The sequence below is a fragment of the Lissotriton helveticus genome, chromosome 1_1, assembly GCF_964261635.1.
Source record: "Lissotriton helveticus chromosome 1_1, aLisHel1.1, whole genome shotgun sequence".
NCBI lineage: Eukaryota > Metazoa > Chordata > Amphibia > Caudata > Salamandridae > Lissotriton > Lissotriton helveticus.
In genome coordinates, this window is record NC_136057.1 from 1621690785 (window position 1) to 1621712202 (window position 21418).

General features: G+C 44.8%; 1 protein-coding gene across 8 annotated transcripts in view; it reads right to left on the reverse strand.

Annotated features, from left to right (window-relative positions):
• Positions 1–7370: 7370 nt before the first annotated feature.
• ZNF385A (zinc finger protein 385A) overlaps positions 7371–21418 on the reverse strand; it is a 483068-nt gene continuing 469020 nt past the window's right edge. For all 8 annotated transcript variants that reach the window (XM_078688401.1, XM_078688410.1, XM_078688394.1 and 5 more), the window contains one exon: positions 7371–13464. In XM_078688401.1, coding sequence (XP_078544527.1) covers positions 13231–13464 — 234 coding nt within the window. In that variant the 3' untranslated portion in view covers positions 7371–13230. The remainder of the gene's footprint in view (positions 13465–21418) is intronic.

Genomic DNA, 21418 nt, shown 5'->3' on the forward strand with positions numbered 1-21418 from the left:
CATTAATTGAGGATCTTAAGATCGAAGCAAGCAAGAATCAGAACTCACTTGCACAGGACACTGCTCACGCATTTTCAAAAACACAAGGTATAACAAATTCTAAAACTTGTAGCATAGAAATTCCTGAAGGGGAGAAGACCGCGGGCCCGGCGCCTTCAGCAACAATTAACACGAGCGGAACAAATGCTATCCTGATTCAGGCCAACAATCACGACTCTCATCATACCTTCAAACTGGCCAGCCCAGAACTTCAAAATCTATCCAGGACAAACAAGAAAAAATTAAAAAACTCAATAAGAGCAAAAACAAACCACATGTCACCAGTTAAATTCGGCAATGGCTACTGCCTGATAACCAGATGCCCGGTCACACCGAGACCCAGATATCGATTCACCCGGCAGTCATAACTAAAACCACAGGAAAAACTGAGCCATCCACGGAAGCTTTTCATATAACTAATCCGGTAATACATCTGAGCATGCTAGGCCACCCCGCAGCTCCCCAGCTAGCTCTGGCATTGAATTTACAAAACCAAGTGCCCGACCTGCAAGGTCAATGTGATGGGGAAGTAAACCAAGTCCCTTCAAGTGACCGGGAGCCTCGTCCAACAAGTTACCAGCCCTCTGCTCACATAAAGACCACAATAAGCAGAGCGTCCCAAGCGCCATCAGCCGCCAATAAATCATTAGCTATTAACGCAACGTCGGAAACTTCTCAGTACACAATCCAAGGCACCCTTCGCCTTATACCTGAGCAGGTTGGGAACTGGCCATTCAACACCAGACCTCCTAGTCCACCTCTCGGGGTGGCACCTCAGAAGACAACAGTGCCAATAAACCAGGCATACACTCACTCGCCCGGCGTGGGACAGCCACCCCTTATTGGCATACAGGCCAAAAACTGGAAGGTCGCGGTCCCTGCCAATAACTTAACTTAAATAACTCCCCAGGACCGGAAAATACTGTTGTACCCTGATTACGTCTCACAGGGTAAGTGGGACATTCTCCACCGTGGTAATCTCCTAACACTCTGTTCAAACATCCCAGGGCTGGAAGGGACAAAAACTACAGACATCGAGAGTATTGCCTTCCTTCCGCCGGACCAGGAGGAGAAAAATGAAACCACAGAGCTAACTTTCACCAGCTCAAACATGGTAGAGGCACTGAAGAAACAACAGACGCTATTGGAAAGCTGGGGCATAAAAATAAAGCCTCAGCCAGCACAAAAATACCCCTTAATCCTAAAAACGTATTACCCGCTCTTCAACTTGGAAAACCAGGAACAGCCTACTGGGGGGAACACACGTTTGAATGCTCTGCCTGACCAGGCCCCACATGTGGCGTCCATTCTTCATGGGTCCAAAGGCAGCATGAGCACAGGCTTAACCAATGGAACTCCAATTAAGATAACAACAAACCTGAGTCAAGGCAAACGCTCGTGAGTAACAAGGGGGTGCACGAGTAAAGACTGGTCTTGGCTGCAGTCAGCATTAAACCCCAGTTCCTAACACGCACTGCCTTGGAGAAATAGGTAACTCCTCTCAACGCATGATTAATGGGCAAGTGAAACACATAAACCAAACCCTGATCATGAAGAGCTTGAAGATCATGACCTGGAACGTCGCAGGACTCAAAACGCTGTTACAAAATCAGGCCGCAGTGACATTCCTGGAAGAGGCAGACATTATCTGCATACAAGAATCATGGGCGACTAACCCACTCTCACTAAGAGGATATGCAGAATATGGTACACCTGCAATAAAGACCAACATATTCGGAAGACCATCAGGGGGACATGTGTCTATATCAAGCACTCGCTGGAACTAGAATTTAAGGAAATAAATAACCTACCCAACATGCTCCAGGCGGGCATTTTGAAAGGGCCCCATTTGACCAACAGAACTTTTTCTATCTTAGTGATCCACATTTACCATAACCCGCATGGATCTACAGCCAACCTGCCCAGGTTAATAAATCATCTAGAGGCCCTATTATTACAATTCCCGTCATTTGATTGCATCATTCTTGGTGACCTCAATATCCACAACATAGGGGTCACACCTACACAAAGTCACCAGTCTGGGGCCACCAACGCACTGAACGCCTTATTAAAACTTACAAACTGGCGACAGCGCATTCTGTCCATCTAAAGAACAGCCCAGGGGCCTTTGCTGCCCACACGTACAAAAACCAGACGACCATCGACTATATCATCCTAAGTGACAAACTGCAACCCATGATGTCGGATTACTCAGTCCACCCGCGCAGCGACAGCGACCACGCCGCTTTAACAATCACACTGAACCTGACAGCAAAAAAACGCCATAGGCTACAATACATTGGGGCCGCAAACGGCGAAGAACTGATAAACCTACCCAGAAGAATTAAATGGGGGCAGGTAGCAACCATCGCGTTTAATAATTGGACAAACTCGTGGGCAGGCTGGCCACCGAGTGATCATAACAAGGGCGCAATAGCAACATGGGATGGAATCACCAAGACCCTAGCTGTGATACTTCGAGGGGATACGGCAAGGGTTACCCGTTGGCACCCACCGTCTACATTCGGATTTAATCGGGCAATCAAAGAAAGTGGCAAACATCTGAATACAAAACGAAAAGCATTTCGGAAAAAAGGCACAGCTTCAGATAAAAAACAGCTACAAGAGGCCGCAAAAAGTCACTCGAAGAAGGTGTGGGCCGCAAAACGTGAACACTGCGAAGCACAATGGCTGAAAATCTTTGACCTACTGAGCCCCGGGAAATTGTAAGAGTTCTGGAGCTATTTAAGCAATCTCGGACGAGGCATCAATCATAGAGAAAATTCCCTTGAGGCCTCTACCTGGGTTGCTCATATAAAAGCTCTATACAACAAAGCCCAAGGCTCCATCCACTCAAAGAATGCTCCCACAGTAAGAGAAGAGCCAGATTCCATCACCCATAAGAAGGCCCCACCTGGAAAACTGCTAGTTTCCAAAATCTTTAAAAAAATCAGGCAAAACGGCGCACCGGGCCCTAATGGCCTACCAGGACTATTGTTTAAAGCGAACATAGAATTTTGGTCCGAAAACCTGACCCACCTATATGCCAAATGCTGGCTTCTGGGGGATGTGCCAGACTCCTGGAGAGGCTCGCTCTTACACCCAATCCACAAGAAAGGGCCTAAATCAGACCCATCCAATTATCGAATGATTGCCCTCCTGGACATCGAGGGCAAAGCCTACGCTAGTGCCATCTTGTCAGATCTTGCAGACTGGGCATGCGAAGAAGGTTTTTTGCCTCTCTGTCAAACCGGATTCAGACCCGGGTCTTCAACCGTGGATAACATCACTGCACTTTCTTACCTGGCCCACCAAGCACGATTGTGCAAAAGCCTCCCTTTATTCGCCTGCTTCATTGACTACTCTGCAGCGTTCGATGGGGTAGATCACGCTATCCTATGGAGAAAGCTGCCCCAATGGAACATCAATCCGACCCTGTTAAGAGCAATCCAGTCGCTGTATCAAAAAACGTGGGTGAGAATCAAACTTTCGAGCGACTCCGCATCTGAGAAGATTGACACGGATCGAGGTCTAAAACAAGGGTGCATTTTAGCACCACTGTTGTTCAATCTATACACAGCGGACATGGAGACAGCCCTGTCCGGGGCAGCCCTAGCCACTCCAAGGATTGGGGGGACCAAAATCCAGTTCATGCAATACGCCGACGATCTGGTACTCCTTGACCACACTAAGACAGGCTTGCAAAAGGCGCTGACTGCCCTGGCAAATTATAATGACAAAAACAGGCTGGTAGCTAACACTTCCAAGTCAAAAATAGTAATCTTTGGGCGCTACCCAAAAAATAAACTAGCCAAATGGAGGCTCGGCCAACTGTCTTTGGAAAGCACACAGCAATATACTTATTTGGGCGTCTGCTACCACGAGTCGGGGCTTTCTGGCGCTCATTTAAAGAAAATCCAATGCAAAGGGAAAACCACCACCTATGCCCTCTGCAAATTACAAGCCACCTTATATAGCCCATCCACAACGGCTATTCAAAGAGTACTCAAGGCAAAACTAATGCCGGCCCTTAATTACGCCCAACAAGCATTCCCGGGCAAACTCATTAAGGAACTGGAAAAAATCAACTGCAGAGCCTATAAGAGATTATTCCAGCTACCCAAGTGCACCAGAAACACTCTTGTCCGCCTTGAATTTTCGCTCAATCTATAAAAGCTGGAAGAGATGGCTGCCTTGAGCAAATATTACTATCTTACAACAGCGGCACAAGACAAGACTCTGAAGGCAGCTCTGAAATATATTTTCACAGAACCTGGGAACCCTTGGTCAGTCACCCTCACCGCGGCAAAGGAACTCCTCAACCTCGCCATCGATCTTTGGAACCCTGAGTTAGTCAATTACACGGCAATTAAAAACGCGATTAAAAAACAAGTTCGCATCCGTTCCCGGGAACTGGATTTGGAGTCTTTGGCAAAACGAGATTTTCATGAGTCCCTATGCCTGCCGCACACAGTGTACAATCCCAAACACCATCTCACGCAGGCAGTGGGCTGCTCAGCCCTTCACAAGATTTTAGCCTATAGACTACACCCCCTGCCCCTTAGAGAACTATCAGCCTTATTCATCAACGGGCCGTTTTGCGAGCCCCTAATAGCGATTCATAGCGAATCGCTATTAAGGACTCACAAAACGGTATTCATGTAGGAATTGCTAAATAAATAGCGATTCCTACACATTCCTTATTTGCGAGTAGCAAATTGCTAATCGCAAATAAGGAATACTCCCCATTCATTCCTATGGGCCAAAAGGCCCATAGGAATGAATGGGGAGTATTCCTTATTTGCGATTAGCAATTAGCTAATCGCAAATAAGATAGCGATTGAAAGGGTGCCAGGGGTGTCCAAAGGACACCCTGTAGCACCCCTTAAATGTAAATTGAAACAGGTGTTGTGCACACACATGTCCAAAGGACATGTGTGTGTGCAACATGCAACTTAGAAAAATGCTTTTAAAAGCATTTTTCTAGTTTTTGCTATTTACCGAGAGGTCTGACCTCTCGGTAAATAGCGGCCCAAAATTGCATTTTCGCAATTTTAAAATGATTCATGAATTGCATTTAAGGAATCTCAAATAGAGATTCCTTAAATGCAATTATTCGCAAATGTGCGAATTCTTAAATAGCGACTTTTGCATTTGGGATGATGAATCCCAAATGCAAAAATTGCACTCGCAAAAGGCAAGATTCTGAGAATCTTGCCCTTTGCGAGTGCAATTTAGCTTGATGAATCAGCCGGTATATGCCTTAGAACGGGCAGGATTGGGTGCTCTGGAATGCAGGCTCTGCAATTATAAACGTGAGTCGCTGGCTCATCTTTTACTCTGCTGTCCGGCCCTGCGCGTAGCTCGCAGCTTTTATCTCAGGCCTATTTTAAGACAAATGGGGACATGCACCGCAAAGGAGGCGGTTCATCAATTATACACACTGACCATGGTAAAGCAGATGGCCTCATTTGGCAAGTTCATCCAACAGACACGGTCCAATCTGATGGCCACCAAGGGCACAAATGATTAGAGACTATGCAGATGCACGTTGGGCCGTCTTATCATGGAGATTCTCCCTCTTGAGCTCACCAGCGTTCAGGGACCCATCATACAGACTTGCCAGCTGACTTACTTGTTGCTTTAATTTTTGTAATTTTGTATTTTGGTTTTAATGTAATGGTTTTGAGTAACCAAACAATAAAAAAAATCAAATCAAAATCAATCAAAGGATGACTGGGGAAGGGTACTTGTAAATTCCATTTATATAGCGCTTGCTACCTCTAACAAGGCAGGAAGACAGAAAGGCAGACAAACAGTATTATTCTGAATCGGCGGTAGAGGCAGACAGGGGCATACAGACAGAGAAGAGACAGGAAGATAGAAAGAAAAACACACAGCAACATCAGGACAGTATGCACTGACCCACTGTGGCACAAACCCTTGGCATCCAGTGAACAGTACCACATGATGGGTCTGTGAAAGAGGACAGTCTGTCACTGACCCACTGTGGCACAAACCCTTGGCATCCAGTGAACAGTACCACATGATGGGTCTGTGAAAGAGGACAGTCTGTCACTGACCCACTGTGGCACAAACCATTAGGCTGTTGGTATTATAAATGACATTGCGTTTTATTTATGTTTCTTTTTTAAAAACATAAATAAAAGGCACTGTCGTTTACAATGCTAGAGTTTAAGCTATTCGCATTGTAAATAACAATGCCATTCATCTGTTTCAAAACCAACACATAGATAAAAGGTTTGTCATTTACAATGTCAATAGCTCAAACTTTTGCCAATGTGAGACCTATTGCATTGCAAATGCTTGTTACTTAGTCCTGCCTATTCAACGATTCATCATTCCATTCACCAAATCACCTCTTCAGCAAATCATACATGGGAGAGGAGAGTGCAACAAAGAGAGAGCTTGGGCTAATAGAAGACAACTAACACACACACACACAGATAGGTCATAATATGAAATATGCATACGGTGGAAATAAAAGAGCGAAGGTGCACAGAGAACAGGCAGAGCGTGATGGTGCAGAGAGAGGCATAAGGTACTTAAAGAAATGATAAACAACAAGGGTCACAAATAAAGACGGTGAAGAGAAAGAGATGACACATGGGCCTTGATTATTAATGGGTCTGTGTTTTCTGACCACTGTGTAAACTCCTGTTTGCTAAGTGGTCGGAATTACGAGTTGGGTGGCATTAACCGCATCCGGCAATTACCATATGCCACAAATATCTCACCGTTTGATAAAAGTTGGCAGTTCAAACCTGCTTGAATTTAAACGGGGAGCAGGGTGCTCTATTTACCATAGCATGCTGCTTGTGGTGCTGTAAGCACCAAAATTAACATGTTATTCCCCAGGAGCTCATAACAGATGCTACTTATCACACCTGATAAATAACATACTCCAGGGTATTATTTGATTGGTGCGGGAAAAAGTGCATGGATTCTGACAGACATGGAATGAGGGCCATAAAGACAGAGTGCAGTAATAGTTTTCGAACCCACACACACACACGCACACTCTTCCAAAGCTATAGTGGTTACTTCTAAAATATTCCGGAAGCATGTAGCAAATCGTTTATTTGGACCCTGATAGGTTACTCAGAGGCTCATACAATTAATTTCCATAAAGCTGCCTAATAAGAGCTTCCACTGAGTTCAGGCAAGAGTGCCCCTTGTCTGATGCCTCCAGCACTTACCTTCCCAATGGTTTCCATGGCATTAATCGATTGTCTTTCATGGCTCTTTTTCAGATATCTGACCAGGCAGTCCACCCGCACACTGACCACCCGTAAAGAACATGTCGGTAATAACTACAATAATAATCTTTATTGCTTAGTTGGCAACCCCCTTGAGCGGGAGACTGAAGTTTGTACAAGAGAACAAAGGTCAAACATCCAGTGCAGACACAATGAGGGTGGGGCATGGCAACACATGTTGGTGGAGAAAGCACATTTTTCGACAGTCGAGAGGGTGGGCGAAGAAAAGGAAAGACATTTAAGCAGAGAACAGGAGGGATGACAAGCCCAAAGACAGGAGAGGTTGGATGAGGTTTCACAGACTGGTGGTGCATAATCATTTAGAAATGCAAACCTTCTGTTCAGAATACTGCACTTTAGGGGCCATCTAAAAAGAGGTTTACACATACACCACTGTACTAAGGGATTGTAGAGGGCTGTCCCAAGTATGAGGCCAAGTTGCTATCTCGATAGTAATTTTGACACTGAAATAACTTATCAAATGTCTGTTAACATAACATAATCACAGAGAATGGGTGAAGTACACATGGGTAAAGTTAAATTGATTTCGGAGTCCTGGCCATCAGACAGGTAGGTGGAGTGGTCTTATCAGTCATCCCCTGTACTCAACTTCCTCAGAAAAGCTGAAGTTTTTGTAGGACAGAGATTTTAGCAAAAACGTAGATTTTGCTAGTGTTTCCTCTTTCACAACACATACATTTTTTCTCACCAACTTATTTTTTTACTCTTGACTCAGTTCTTCGAGTTCACAGAGTCTGGAAAGTTTATAAGAAAGAACTTTGGGAACTTTGAGGAGAACATCTTAATGGTGCTACCCCTTTACGGGGAATCAGACCTGTTTGCTACTGTGTGTTGACCCTTCCTTTAAGGAATTGGTAAAGAGTGTTGTTAGTGGATGTACTACATAGTACTGCTTCAACACACAATTATCTTATATTGCAGCTCTACAGGCACTATCTATCGTGCAACCCATATTTTTTGGACTGCTTTGATTCTGTTGCCATTTATGCAAAGTGAGCTAGTGTTTTTTTTAATTCACTGCTGAAGATCACACAATGTGGCTCAGAGTAATGATATCTGCTTCACGAGGAACACAGATAATTATTCACAACAGATGCAACCTGAATCTTCCCACAGTTAAAAAAATAAATCTAAAAGAACGAAAGGCCTCATGGACTTTCTAAACACATTTAGCAACTTGGAAAAGTGCTTCTGAATCGTTAAATAAATGACTATCCTGTATCTGGAAGGGGCATGTTGTAGGTGTCCCTTTCAAATACTGAATGACAATGCTATGTATTCATGTTTGGAGACCGAAACCCAGTCGCAAAACATTGAAAAGTTACAGACACTTCAAAGGATGTGGTAGACCTTTTGCAAAAGTAAAACAGTAAAAAAGTAAACCTTTCTTTTTAAAGCCAGCTCTGTTTCCTTTAAGGAAAAATGGCTATATATGTTTTTGAGTTTGCGTTCTTTAAAAATCGATCACAGACATCCCTGTGATGGTCTCCAATTGCATTGAGTCGCAATTTACAAACTACGTCATTAACATTTATGAGGTAGGTCAGATAGTGACCCCCTCCGATTCCTTATTTTGTGAACTAACTTAATCCTATTTAGATTGGAACATTAAATAATTTAGTGGTCACATAAAGTTGCTGCGCAGATTGTGACCACATTAGTAGTACATGAGGCGCTAAATTCTTTATTAAAACTGTGCCATGCTCTTGGGCCACAAAATAACTTGCACTTTATCTGGGAGATGAGTGGACAAATTAAGGAGGTGAGAGCACACACTGCTCTGCTGCAACCGTACACATTGGGTACATTTAGTGTTTTGGGGAAAATTAAGGATCATTCATGTGAAAGCCTTCAATCATTCCGCCTTGGGGAGACTCCCATGGACTCTGAAAGGGGAGCAAGACATGGTGGACATTCTTCAATGCCTTAGGGTAAACTAGTACCAGGGAAAGGTTGTTAAATATTCACCACAAAGCTACATATTGGTGTGCTAAATGGATCCTCACTAGCTATTGCTTTTTATATAGTTCTATGTAGAAAATGACCCTTGCGATAATGAGCCCTCCAATTCCATTGCAGTGCTAGGCAATGTTTGTGATTTTAAAGGATAGCTTAAAACAAAAAATAGGGTCCTCGCGTATTGCATCAGCCAGACCTGGAATTTCTCTTAAGTGAAGTTCTACATTAGGAAATGATTCAACCCTAAATGGACAGTGGACGGTGGGAAATGCAGGCGGTGGCTCCAAACAAGCTGCAAAACCACGCGGGCATTGAAAGAATAGTGGAAATGAACAAGAGATAGACGAAACAGACATATCTAGCAACAAAAGGACAGGTGAGGAGAAGGCCTTTCAATGCATAACAGTGAGACGCTGTAACCGTACAAACAAGAGTCTCTCTCATTTCTCCTCCCGCTGATGTGCGTGGGGGTCAAAGTTGCAGGTCGAGATGGTGGCAAAACAATTTGAGGTTCTGTGACCTGAAGGAAGCGCATTGTGTTCACAAGTCTCAAGACTGAAGTGCTGAAGGAGCTGGACGGATATTTGCACACATTTTTGCAAACATTCCAGACTTTATTGGTTGCTTGTTCACTACAAATGTCTTAGCAGGTGGAGAGTGTCCGTTTGCTGCCTGGTGCATGTGGGTGCACAGATGCTGGATGGCCATCACCTCTTCCAAGATGAAAGTGCCAAGGAGTATCGTGTGGTAGCGGCGTGCAACGCAGCAGGCTTGCATGGGCTTGTGCTTCTCTTGCCCGGAGGGCACTGTCCCGCTCTCCTGCTCTCTCCAGGCCTCTCTCCCATGTCCGCCGGGGCCCCAAGATGCTCATGTTAAAAAGGAAGACAACTAAACTGCATAGGTGCCCATCTACCCATAACTAGCTGGTGGTTACTCACAGAAGATACAATGGCGAGTTACTAGCTGGTGATTGCTAGCGATGTGGACTATCATTTCTAACTAAGTAGCATCAAAAAGTGAACAGTGATTCCAATCTCAGTCTGATAATGGAGCATGCTGAGTGTGGTCAAAGGGAGACGATCATTTGTTACACAAACACTTTGCATAGGGGCCCGTTGACTGTAGAGTCGTTGGGTCATGGAGTCACTTCAGAAAGGTGGGGGATGACCAGTCTTGTATTGGTGAATCACACTTAAGGGGCAAAAAGGCGAAAAAAGTGCAAATCTAAAGCTGTTCACACCATACAATGAGGCGGAATATGCTATATCTTATGATTTAAGTTGGCGGGCACACTGTGTTGAGGCTGTGAGCTTGGGTGCTGTGAGGTGGGAACTGATAAAGGACACAATTTGTTTTTTCACAGGCTATGGTCTCTTTATTAACTCCTGCAGGTCATTAGATTTGACAGCTAAGAGACACCCCTATAATGGAGCAAGAAAGACATGTTGACATTATTATTTCTTTAAATGTAAAAACATGACGCTACATGGCAATATTTCCATTGGGTGTGATGTGGGTGACACTGATGTTATTTTAGGGGGGTCAGGGGTAACAGCTGCTAGCCCTCACTTTTCCTTTGGTACCTCTATCACTTCCTTTGCTATCCCTGGTCTTGTGGGTCGTGAAGACAGTTTCAGGAACAGAAAGCAAGAGCCTTCTTTAGTTTCAATTCTGTCCATTGCTTGCCCTTCATTTAGCCCCCAACTAGGAGGCTGTTAAGGGCTAAAAGGGGAGAGGGGCCAAGTTAAGAACTCTGATGTCATTAGGGGGGGAAAGGGTGTTTGATGTCACTTCCACTTCCGCTGGCATTTTAGTGACTTGATGTCCATGAGGAAGAACACAAGACCCTGAAAGTGAGTGTGATGGGCCATGTAGACCATTCCTGTCCACCTCTAGGCATAACGGGAGGTGAAAAGCACTGATCCTTAATGCCAGGGGTCTCATGCGGTAGCCATAGAAATGCCTCATAAATGTTTCTACTGCAATAGTCAAAAGTCTTAAACTGCCTGCCGCTTTCTGTGTGTCTGGGTGCTGAAAGGCAATTTGAGATGGGTTATGCTAAAAATTGGTGTGTTTAAATATTCTTCTCTTGGCTTTAGTACCTGACCAGTGTCTAATGGGACATACAAAAGGTGATGGGAGGAATGCTTGCAAATAGTGTAAACCACTGGCATTCGCTTAGAGTAGCTTTCATGTGCACAGTGATTTAAACCAAAAATACTATATTGTACATGCCTGGTGGGAGAGGTGGTTGGGAGATGTTTGGTGTGTTTTGTATGGCTTTTCATGCGTTTAGCTTATGTCAACTAGCTTTTCAAGAAATGTGAATTCCCTCAAAACAAATCAACATAGGGTAAAAATATATTTTTTCTAACAAACCTTTTTGTTTGATGCAATTAGGCTCCATATAATTACTGTTGCTGTGTGTTGCTACAGCAAACATCAATTTGTTAATTGAGGAGAAAGAGGATGTGCTAGAATGGATTTTCTATACCCTCAACGCATTCCAAAAGTTGGTAGCAGCAACAATGTAAATCCAAGGTCTTGACCCCTTAATGCCTTTGGATCTAACCCTCTCCAGGGCTTCTGACTGGAGTAATTAAGCACTGCAGTACAGACACGTCTGTATAAACATGTAACATGGAATGCATGTGGGATGGGCATATTTAGGACACTGATTTTGGATAGGGAATAGCAGGAGAGGGACACATGCATATTAACAAAAGCTTCATCCCAGAATGCATCTGTGCTGTGAAAGAGAAGACCATTCCTCGGTATTCGAGTTTATATAACTGTAGGTGCATTTGGAATAAAGCTTTAAAGGCCAGGAAAAATTATCATCTCAACGTTAAAATGATCCCTTCAAATGCAGAAAGACCCTGTCTCCATGCCTGCGGTTGCAGAATTATATCTTACAGGGCTGAGATACAGAGCACTCCTGGTTCCTTAATCTTGAGCTACCAATGTAGAGTGAGGACCTGGAGAGGGTTAGCCACTGGTCCAGTAGGAAGACATCTGTGACATAATTCAATGGCATTAGGAAGAGGAGGAACCCAGAAATTGGCTACAACACTGGTAGAAGGATCAGTGGGAGAGGTTTAAGCATCTGGAAGGCTGGAAGGGGCCCCACCATGTCCATATTATTGTAGATGTCCATGGACCAAGGGGCCAGGGGATGAGGTCCTAGGCTCTGGCCTTCTCTTCGAATTGCTGGGTGTCCAGTGGCCCACAGACAGACAAGGGGTACTATGCTGGCATCCTTTATTGCCTTCACTGACATCAGCTCTCAGTCTGATGGACAAAAAAATATAATTTCTGTAAAACAATAGAAATCACTATTCCCTGAATTCACTCTGGAGGTGATGAGAACCACCTCGCTCATGTTCGCCCTCTTCTAGTAATAAATCCCACCTCCAACAACACACAGTTAAAACCCAACTGTGGACAGAAGGTGGAGGGACCACCGCCTGCATCCACCCCAAAGCTCCAATCATAGCACACTTCTTCCATGGGGCATCACAAGTCAGCTAGCGATGGACGGCAGAAGCACTTGCTAACAATGGAGCACTTATTTGAAGTCCGAAAATACTCCTCCATCCAAGTCAAAATCAGCTTTGCGCCAAAGAAGGTGTATTCCACGGGGACGTGTATAGGATGATGAATAACGATAAGAACTCATGTTTAATCTGTTGAGAAAAGTGTTGAGAGAAATGGAGGCGAAAGAAAAATCGGGCTTCCAGTTAAACTATAAAGCTGAGCCAGCCAAACATGTCTGGCAAACCAAGGTTCAGCCGCAGAAATGGACCAGTGCAAAGTCCAGTGGAATTCTGTAACGCTGGCCCAGACCATGGCGGGGAGGGGTCCTCGAGGCCTCTCCTCCAGGGATGAGGGGGCAGGGTTTCTGTCACCAGGCTCCAACTGGAGGGGGTTGTCAGTACGGAGAGAAGAGGATGGGTCCATGAGCAGTTCGGATGGGTCCTGGGGCTGACCGCAGCAGAGGGTGCGTTAGATGGTGCGGCGCCTGCAGGAGTGAAGGTGTGTGCGCCGGGCGCATTGCCAATGGAGAGTTGGCCGCAGCTGCCATGGCTGCTGCAAATGCCAAGGGGTTTGGTAGGAGGCCAGCTGCCAGGTTTTTGGGAAGATCCTTCTGGAAGACCATGCTTGTCTGAAAGAGAAAGACAAAAATTAGAAACAGGAACTCTTATTCAAGAAATAGTATAGGTCGCAAACAATACAATATGGCAGTGTTCCTAGAGCTTTCATTGTCATGGCACCATTTTACTTTATAAAGGTAGGTTTGGCAGTGTTGGGACACTGCTGTTCTCTTTTGTTGGCATTAATAAGTTGGGTACAATGTATTTTCGATGGCTCATGTAAAACCAGTTCATCCAAATACAGCCTTCTAGAGACATGGCAAGTGAGCTTAATAAATCTTGCAATAATTTTCATCACACACTTTACTTGTAACATTAAAACACCACAAACAGCAAAAAACCCTTACAAATCCAAACCTCTGCTTAATAACATTTGGAAGTGATAAGACATCTAGATTGGCCAGCCCTAAGTTCCATGCTGCTTTACCTCGCAGTTCTGTGTTTCCTTCATATATTTGCATCTTTTGTTTCTATTCACTGGTATCCAACTCATCCCTCAGTTTCAGCTTGTGCTTTAGAATCAAAGCAAAAATGCACAGTCGAAGTGGATGTTGGAAACCTACCACTGGTAGAGGTTTCCAGCTTACCTTGTGTTCACATTGTGAAAGCAGCTTCACCGGCTGGGACGTGAAGAGTGACCATTTCACATGGTGGCACCATGGGTGTTAGCAGGTCTGACTCTATGGCCGCAAAGGGGTAATCTGCCTCTTTATAAAGGTGTGTATAAGACAGTTTTATTGTCCATGCTGGTGCTAAGACGATAATAGACCTTGACACGCTTTTCTTTGTTTATCACTGAGGGAGGCAGCGTTATACATATTTCCGCGGCAGCCCGGGAAGGGTTCAGTGAGCAGACCTAATGGTTTTGTCATAATTCTAGGTTTTCGGGCTCCAAAAGAGTGTTTTTGAGTGCTTGTTTGATGTGGTGGGTATGGCATCTTTCTTAAAGTCCAAAACAGTGACGTCTTCCAGCCCACCAATGTTCCAATGGTTTGAACATTGTTAATATTGGGTATAGAGCGACACTTCTTGCTCTACTAGGTTGAAGATCAAAAATATCTAAGTAGTACATACTAGGCACCCACTTCTAGGCTCCCACACAACCTATTATTTTATCACTTCAAATCCTTTCTGGAATTAGAATTTTTTTTCTTTGCAGTGTTTTCAAATATATTATTTTAGTTGTTTGCAACGAAACAAAAGATAGATTCATTGTTTGCTTAGTGTCATGAGATTGTACATCTCTCTGCTCCGACCCTCATTGTCGGGAGTAGGTGATTTTGCTTTCCTTTTTGCGATTTCCCCATTCTTAAAGAGATGCGGCTGAAGGTTCGGTTGTTTTCCTTCTATTAAGAGAGGCCCTATAAACACAGTATGCCAAACAGCCACTGCTGCAAAAAACAAATAACTGTTGCAAAGATTCCATTCACTAGTGATCAGAGCAATCTGTAAAGGGCTGTCCACACTCTGGACAGAAGTATGAAAAAATTGGGGGATGATGAAACCAAACAGATGTGATGTCCCACGTCTAGAGAATTCCGGACACATCAGGACACTTTATAAAATTGATACTTTTTGGAGAAGGATTAAAACAAGCTGACTGCGGGTTCATGTCTACACCCTAATATAGCTGCATCCTCTGAAAAAGAAAACCAATATTTTCTACATTTGCAAAGTTTAGCAGCTTGTGTATAATAGGCCAATGACTTATGTAGGTGATCCTCAAGTGTGCTATTATTATGCAATAAAGAATATACAAGAGGAACTGAATGCCTGCATTTTTCTCGCATACTGTAATCAATGTACTTTCTAAGGGAAATTGTATCTAATACTCTTGGCAAGGGTTTCAGGCTCAAATAACACAGGATGTCTGTGTACGAATGTTAAGCTTGCATTTATCTCAACTTTCTCACCACTGCCCACTGTGGCCGAACGGGTGTTCTTCAACAAGACATGTCTCAGCAACAAGGCATTTTAACAAGCATTGGCAAAGTCAATAGGTCTCGCCTATGCAAGAGCTACTGGCTTTGCCAATATGTTTTTCCCCAGCATGGCTGCTGTTCATTATAAGTAAGAGTTAGTGGCGTAAAAGAGAGTGGCGTGGAGTGGACTGTTGTAAAGTGGAGTCGAGTGGAGTGCTATGAAGGGACGTGGAGAGGTGTCGAGTGGTGTAGAGTTGAGCTGCCTGAAGTGGAGTGTGATGTAGTGGCGTGGAGTGGTGTAGAGCGTTGTGTAGTGGAGTGTCATGGAAGGAAAAGAGAATTGTAGAGTGGAAGGGCATAAAGTGGAATAGAATAAAATATCACAGTGGAGTGGCATAGAGTGTCATGGAGTGCTGTAGAGAGGAGTGGCATAGCGGGTGCTGCGTAGAGCACAGAGCATTGCTGTACAATGGAGTGGCATAGAGTGGAGTAGCGTAGGAGAATGAAAGGGCACAGAGTGGAGCACAGTGTTGTAGAGTCAAATGGCATTGTGGAGTGGAGTAATGGAATGGAGAGACATATAGGGAGTTGCATAGAATGTCGAAGAGTGGAGTAGTGTTGCAGAGTGGCAAAGGGTGGAGCAGACTGTAATAGAATGTCAGAGTAGAGTTTGATTGATTAGAGAGTCATAGTGTGAGGTATCATAGAGTGGAGTGGCGTAGAGTGGAGTAGAGTGAAGTGGCGTAAAGTACAGGGTTGCAGAGTAGATTTCCATAGAATGCAGTAGCGTAGATTGCATTAGGTTTGAGTAAAGTGGTGCAGAGAGCCATTGGCATAGAGTGCATTGTCGTAGAGTGGAGTGGTGCAGGGTAGAGTGCAAAGGAGTAGAGTGGCATAGTGTAGAGTGGTGTAGAGTGTAGTGGTGTAAAGTGCAGTGGTGTAGAATAGCTTAGAGTGGGGTGGAGTTATGCAGAGTGTAGTGGTGAAGAGTTGCGTAAAGTTGAGTGGAGCAAAGTAGACTGCAGTAATGTGTAGTGGTGCAGACAGCAGTGGCGTAAAGTGCAGTGGTGCAGAGTAGAAGAGTTGTGTGGAGTACAGTGACAGAGCGCAATGATGTACAGCAGCGTAGCATTCAGTAGCATAGACTGCAAAGACTAGGAAGGAAATAAGGAATGGGAAGACAAATTTCAAGGTTTTCTGCCCCCCAACAAAAGAGGTATCAAAATGGTGCTGGATGCTGGTGCAAGGCGGCGATGCCACCGTCACCTTGCCAGGCGAGACTTGGAGGAGGGACCTGCTGCGGCTGGAGTTTACACACTTATGGCAAGTATCTCTGTCTATCTACCCTTTGGCCTCAGTAAATGTCTGGCTCACTCAGAAAGATTAATGTGGTTAACAATACGCAGTCGCAGGGTTCACTCCAATTAATCATATCTTGACAAACTTATCCACTATTGAAAATGACTGCGTGCAGCCTGGTAAAGTGCCTTGCCCTGATGGCACTTGAATACATGACAGCAAAATGAGGCATATTTCCGCCTCAAACCAGATGCACTGCATTTGTAGCGCCAACATGGCTCATGATTCCAATTTTTTAACCATCAATTCATCCGTCTATTCCAGTTACTCCATACTATGACTCAAGTTTTTTGTACTGTGCATTCACTGTTCCACTCGCGAGGTGGGAGAACCGAGCATTTTTAACTTCCGAAGCAGTGTCCCCTGACGAAGGGCATATCCCGCCCGAAATGCATTGGGTCTCAAATAAAACACTGCTTTGAATGAACCCTGGCATCTGTCGTGTGTAAACTAGAGGCTTGGATGGGCACAGTTTAAACATAAGAAATTTGGGAAATTGCCACATGAACCCCGCGAGTGGAACAGTGAATGCACAGTACAAAAAACTTGAGTCATAGTATGGAGTAACTGGAATAGACGGATGAATTGATGGTTAAAAAATTGGAATCATGAGCCATGTTGGCGCTACAAATGCAGTGCATCTGGTTTGAGGCGGAAATATGCCTCATTTTGCTGTCACTCAGAAAGAGCCATTTATTTACAGTACACAGGGAATATTGGATCCCGATGAAGTTATCAAGTCTAAGAGGTCCAAAGGACAAAGTTCTGCCTCAAGCGTGGTTTGAAGGTGGATGACATCCATATGTTCTGGCAGTGTCCCGATATCCAACTCTTCTGGCAAGAAGTGGGTAATGGGTAGAGAAATCAAGGTAAACCTTGTACTAGTGATCTTTGGAATCCTAGCTATGTGATGGATCCTCAAAAAAAATATGAGGAAATAGTCAGTGCTAGCATTTTTACTAATTTTGCTTGCACGGAGGAACATATGCATGAAATAAATGTCACCGGCACCTTCTGTCTTTATGGATTGGGTTACATTGGCTAAACAAGTCAGCAGGTAGGATTGCTACTGTCACTTTGGTAAAAAGGCAGAGATGTGGGAGCCCATGGAGAACTGGTGTAAGGGATTGTCTAGATTAATATAAGTACTCATATTGGTAGCGACTCTGGTTTCCAATGCAGTGGTGGCTGGTGATTGCAGAAAGTGGTGAGGCTTAAGTCTGTACATGGAATTCAACCATATAAACCACAAGTCATAATTACAGATACTTTGCATGACCCTGTACAGCAGACTACAAAGCAAACGAGTCTGTGACTGAATCATTGTAAAATATCTGACTGGGTGTGGCGCAAAATAGTGGGCCTCATTTGCAAGACCACTGCACCACTGGAGCGTCGCTTTTTGCGATGCTCCGGTGGCACTGTGTCCTGTTCCATATTTACAATGCAGTGCGAAGCCACTTTGCCTGGCCTTGTAAATATTGTTCCCTTTGAAGCAGTTTCCTGTGTTAAAGCTGTGTGCAATGGCTGTTGCTGTGCCCACTCCCAGCAACACCCATGGCTTTTTGACCCAGCCTCAGATTTACAAAGAATCATAAATCTGATGCTGTGCCCAAAAAGTTGCACCTCTCCAGGGGAGGCGTAAGGGTGGAGCAACAAGGAGAAATACTTTTATTTCTCTTTGTTGTTTGCTCTTTGTATGTGTGCTGCATTCTACAAGACAATCGTGCAGCGCGTTGCCGCAAGCAATTTTGCTGTGCCGAACTGCGTCATTGTCTAAGTGCAGGAATGCGCCACATTTACAAGAATACAGCGCATTCCTGTACTCACCCCTGGGCTGGCACACTAACAGCAGCAGCACGTCAATGCAGGCACCCTTGCACCATGGTGCAAGGGTGCCTATGTTGCAGGGATGTAATCATTAATGGTGTGCTATTAATGTGTGTTGCATTCTGCACCAGACATAGAAGAAGCAAAACGCCATTAATGATCGTTTTTGTGCAGAAAGCTGTCCCTTCCTGCACAACAACAATCATCCCTGCAATGCAGGCACCCTTGCATCATGATGCAAGGGTGTGGCTGCCGTTTGTGCGCCTGCATAGAGGTGAGTGCATGAATGTGGTGTATTCTTGTAAACACAGCGCGTTCCTGCACTTAGACAATGACGCAGCTCAGCATAGCAAAATGGCTTGGGCACCGCGCTTCGCCATAGTCTTGCAAATATGCCTCCAATCTGCAATGAACAATTGTTATTTGTGAATAGGCCAGCAAGTCCAGGTCGTTCCTACTTTGCACTTGGTGACTTGAACTCTATGCTATCCCCTTATAAAAACAGGACTACAAGTGGCAAAATCCAAACACAAAAAAAACATGAACTGGATGAGCTCCCACACATGAGCCTGGGAAACAAGAGTGCTGCACAATTTCAGGCTTATCAGCACATACATGCAAGCATGTAAGCATGCAAGCAGGACACAATGTAGGTGTTGATTTAATGAAATACTGCATGATGGGATTTGCAGCCTACGCTTTCTTCTTCTTACACTCATGATAATGCTTTATTTTTTTTAAAGGAATCCCCAGGGTTGGAAACTGTGTCGCAAGGACATAAAGCAATGTGACAACTCCGTACACAATGCATCCATAGCCAAACATTTGTTATTGTGAACAGGAACAGTGTCCACCTTTCAAATGCAAAATATGCTTGCTGTTTTTCCAAAGACCCACTTCAAGTAGGAGAAAAAGCAGACTGGTTTAACAAATAGAAGTAACAGAACACAAGCATTTGCAATGCAACAGTCTCGCATTTGTGAAAAATTGAGCTATTGGAGGTGTAAATTACTATGTTTTTTACTTTTGATTTTTGTTTCAACCACATCATACAATGGACCAAGAACAACACCGGGGAATGACTAGAACAAAACCATGTCATACAATGGACCAAACACAAGTCTAGGCAATGCACAAAACAGAAAATGCAAAACAGTAGGACAATGCAGACTGTCCAGTGTCTGCCTCATTCATCAGCTCAGTCACTCATCATTCATATAGTTACTCATCCACTTATCCAAACGCTTGATCCTGTATCCTTCCATCCATACATCTATTCAGCTGCCTACCCAACCACCCTTCATTGTACCACCACAGCAACATATAACAGTAGAACACCATTTGGGTCTCCAATCCACATTAATGTCCATCAATCCATTCTCCTTCTTTTCATACCAGTATTGAACCACTCAGCAGCCACTTATGTATCTGTCTGCATGCTTCTCAAGTACCCACATATGCATCTTTCTGCACGCTTCATAAGTAACCACATATGTATCTGTCTGCATGCTTTCTCGCTCAGCTGCAACACGAGTCTCCACGGACATAGTGACAGTACCGAAGCTCCACTGATTGGGTGCCACAACCGAGACTCCACGAACAGCGTACGGGTACAGAGTGTGGTATTCATGGCACCATTCGACGGTGTTTGAGGGGGCGCACACGAGAGCCAGACGTGCCCTCAGGAACTTATGTGTTGTAAATTACGTATCTGGGGGAAGCTCTGTGGGTTCAGGACCCTCGGCCGGAAGATGCACCAGCTCTGTGGGTTCAGGACCCACTGCCGGGAGACACGCTGGCTCCCTAGGCTTGAGACCCTCTGCCAGAAGATACACCAGGTCAGTGGGTTCTAACCTCTCTGATGGAAGATACGCTGGCTCGGAAGGCTTACAACCCTGTGCCTGAAGATACGTCAGCTCATTTAGCTCGGGACCCTCTGACGGAAGATACGGCAGCTCAATAGGTTCAGGGCCCTCTGCCAGGAGATACGACAACTCAGTTAGCTCGGGACCCTGTAATGGAAGATATGGCAGCTCAGTAGGTTCGGTAACCTCTGTCGGAAGATACGGCAGCTCTGTGGGATCGGGTTCCGCTGCCAGGAAATACGCTGGCTCCGTATGCCTGTGCAGGAAGATACGGCAGCTCAGTAGGTTCGGGACCCTCGGGACCCTCTGCCTGAAGATACGACGGCTCAGTTAGCTCAGGACCCTCTGACGGAAGATACGGCAGCTCAGTAGGTTCGGGACCCTCTGCCTGAAGATACGCTGGCTCAGTTAGCTCGGGACCCTCTGACGGAAGATACAGCAGCTCAGTAGGTCCGGGACCCTCGGCCGGGAGATACTCTGTCTCCGTAGATTAAAGAAGTCTGCTGCGGTGTTTGTGGATCGATGTTTGGAAACCAGATAGAGCCGACTCTTTCTATGCTTTCAAGGGCGAGGAAGAGTGAACCATTGGGTTGTGCGTATCAACTTCTACTAGTATTATAACACCAGGCGTGGAGTTCCGAATACACACGTTAAAGTGAAGTCTTTTATTGTCTGTCACAATGTAATGAAGAGTACACATCGTTATAAGTGATGTGCCATTTTCCTGTGTAAGTGTGATGATGCGCCTAAGAGAAGTCTCACCGACAGATGTCATAATTCAGTGCACAGTCTGAAGTTCTGTTTGGCTTTTTGTTAAAGCAGAATGCGAACCCCCTTCTGCGCAGTGTCACCTCGGGTTCTCTCTTCGAAGAGCTGCAGCGCTCAGAATCAACAAGCGCTCACCATGAATTCGTCATTTTCTCTTTTTCTGCCGTCCCACTTGGACGGCCTCGGCCTGCTTTCCTTCTGGTGTAAAAGGTTTTTATTAT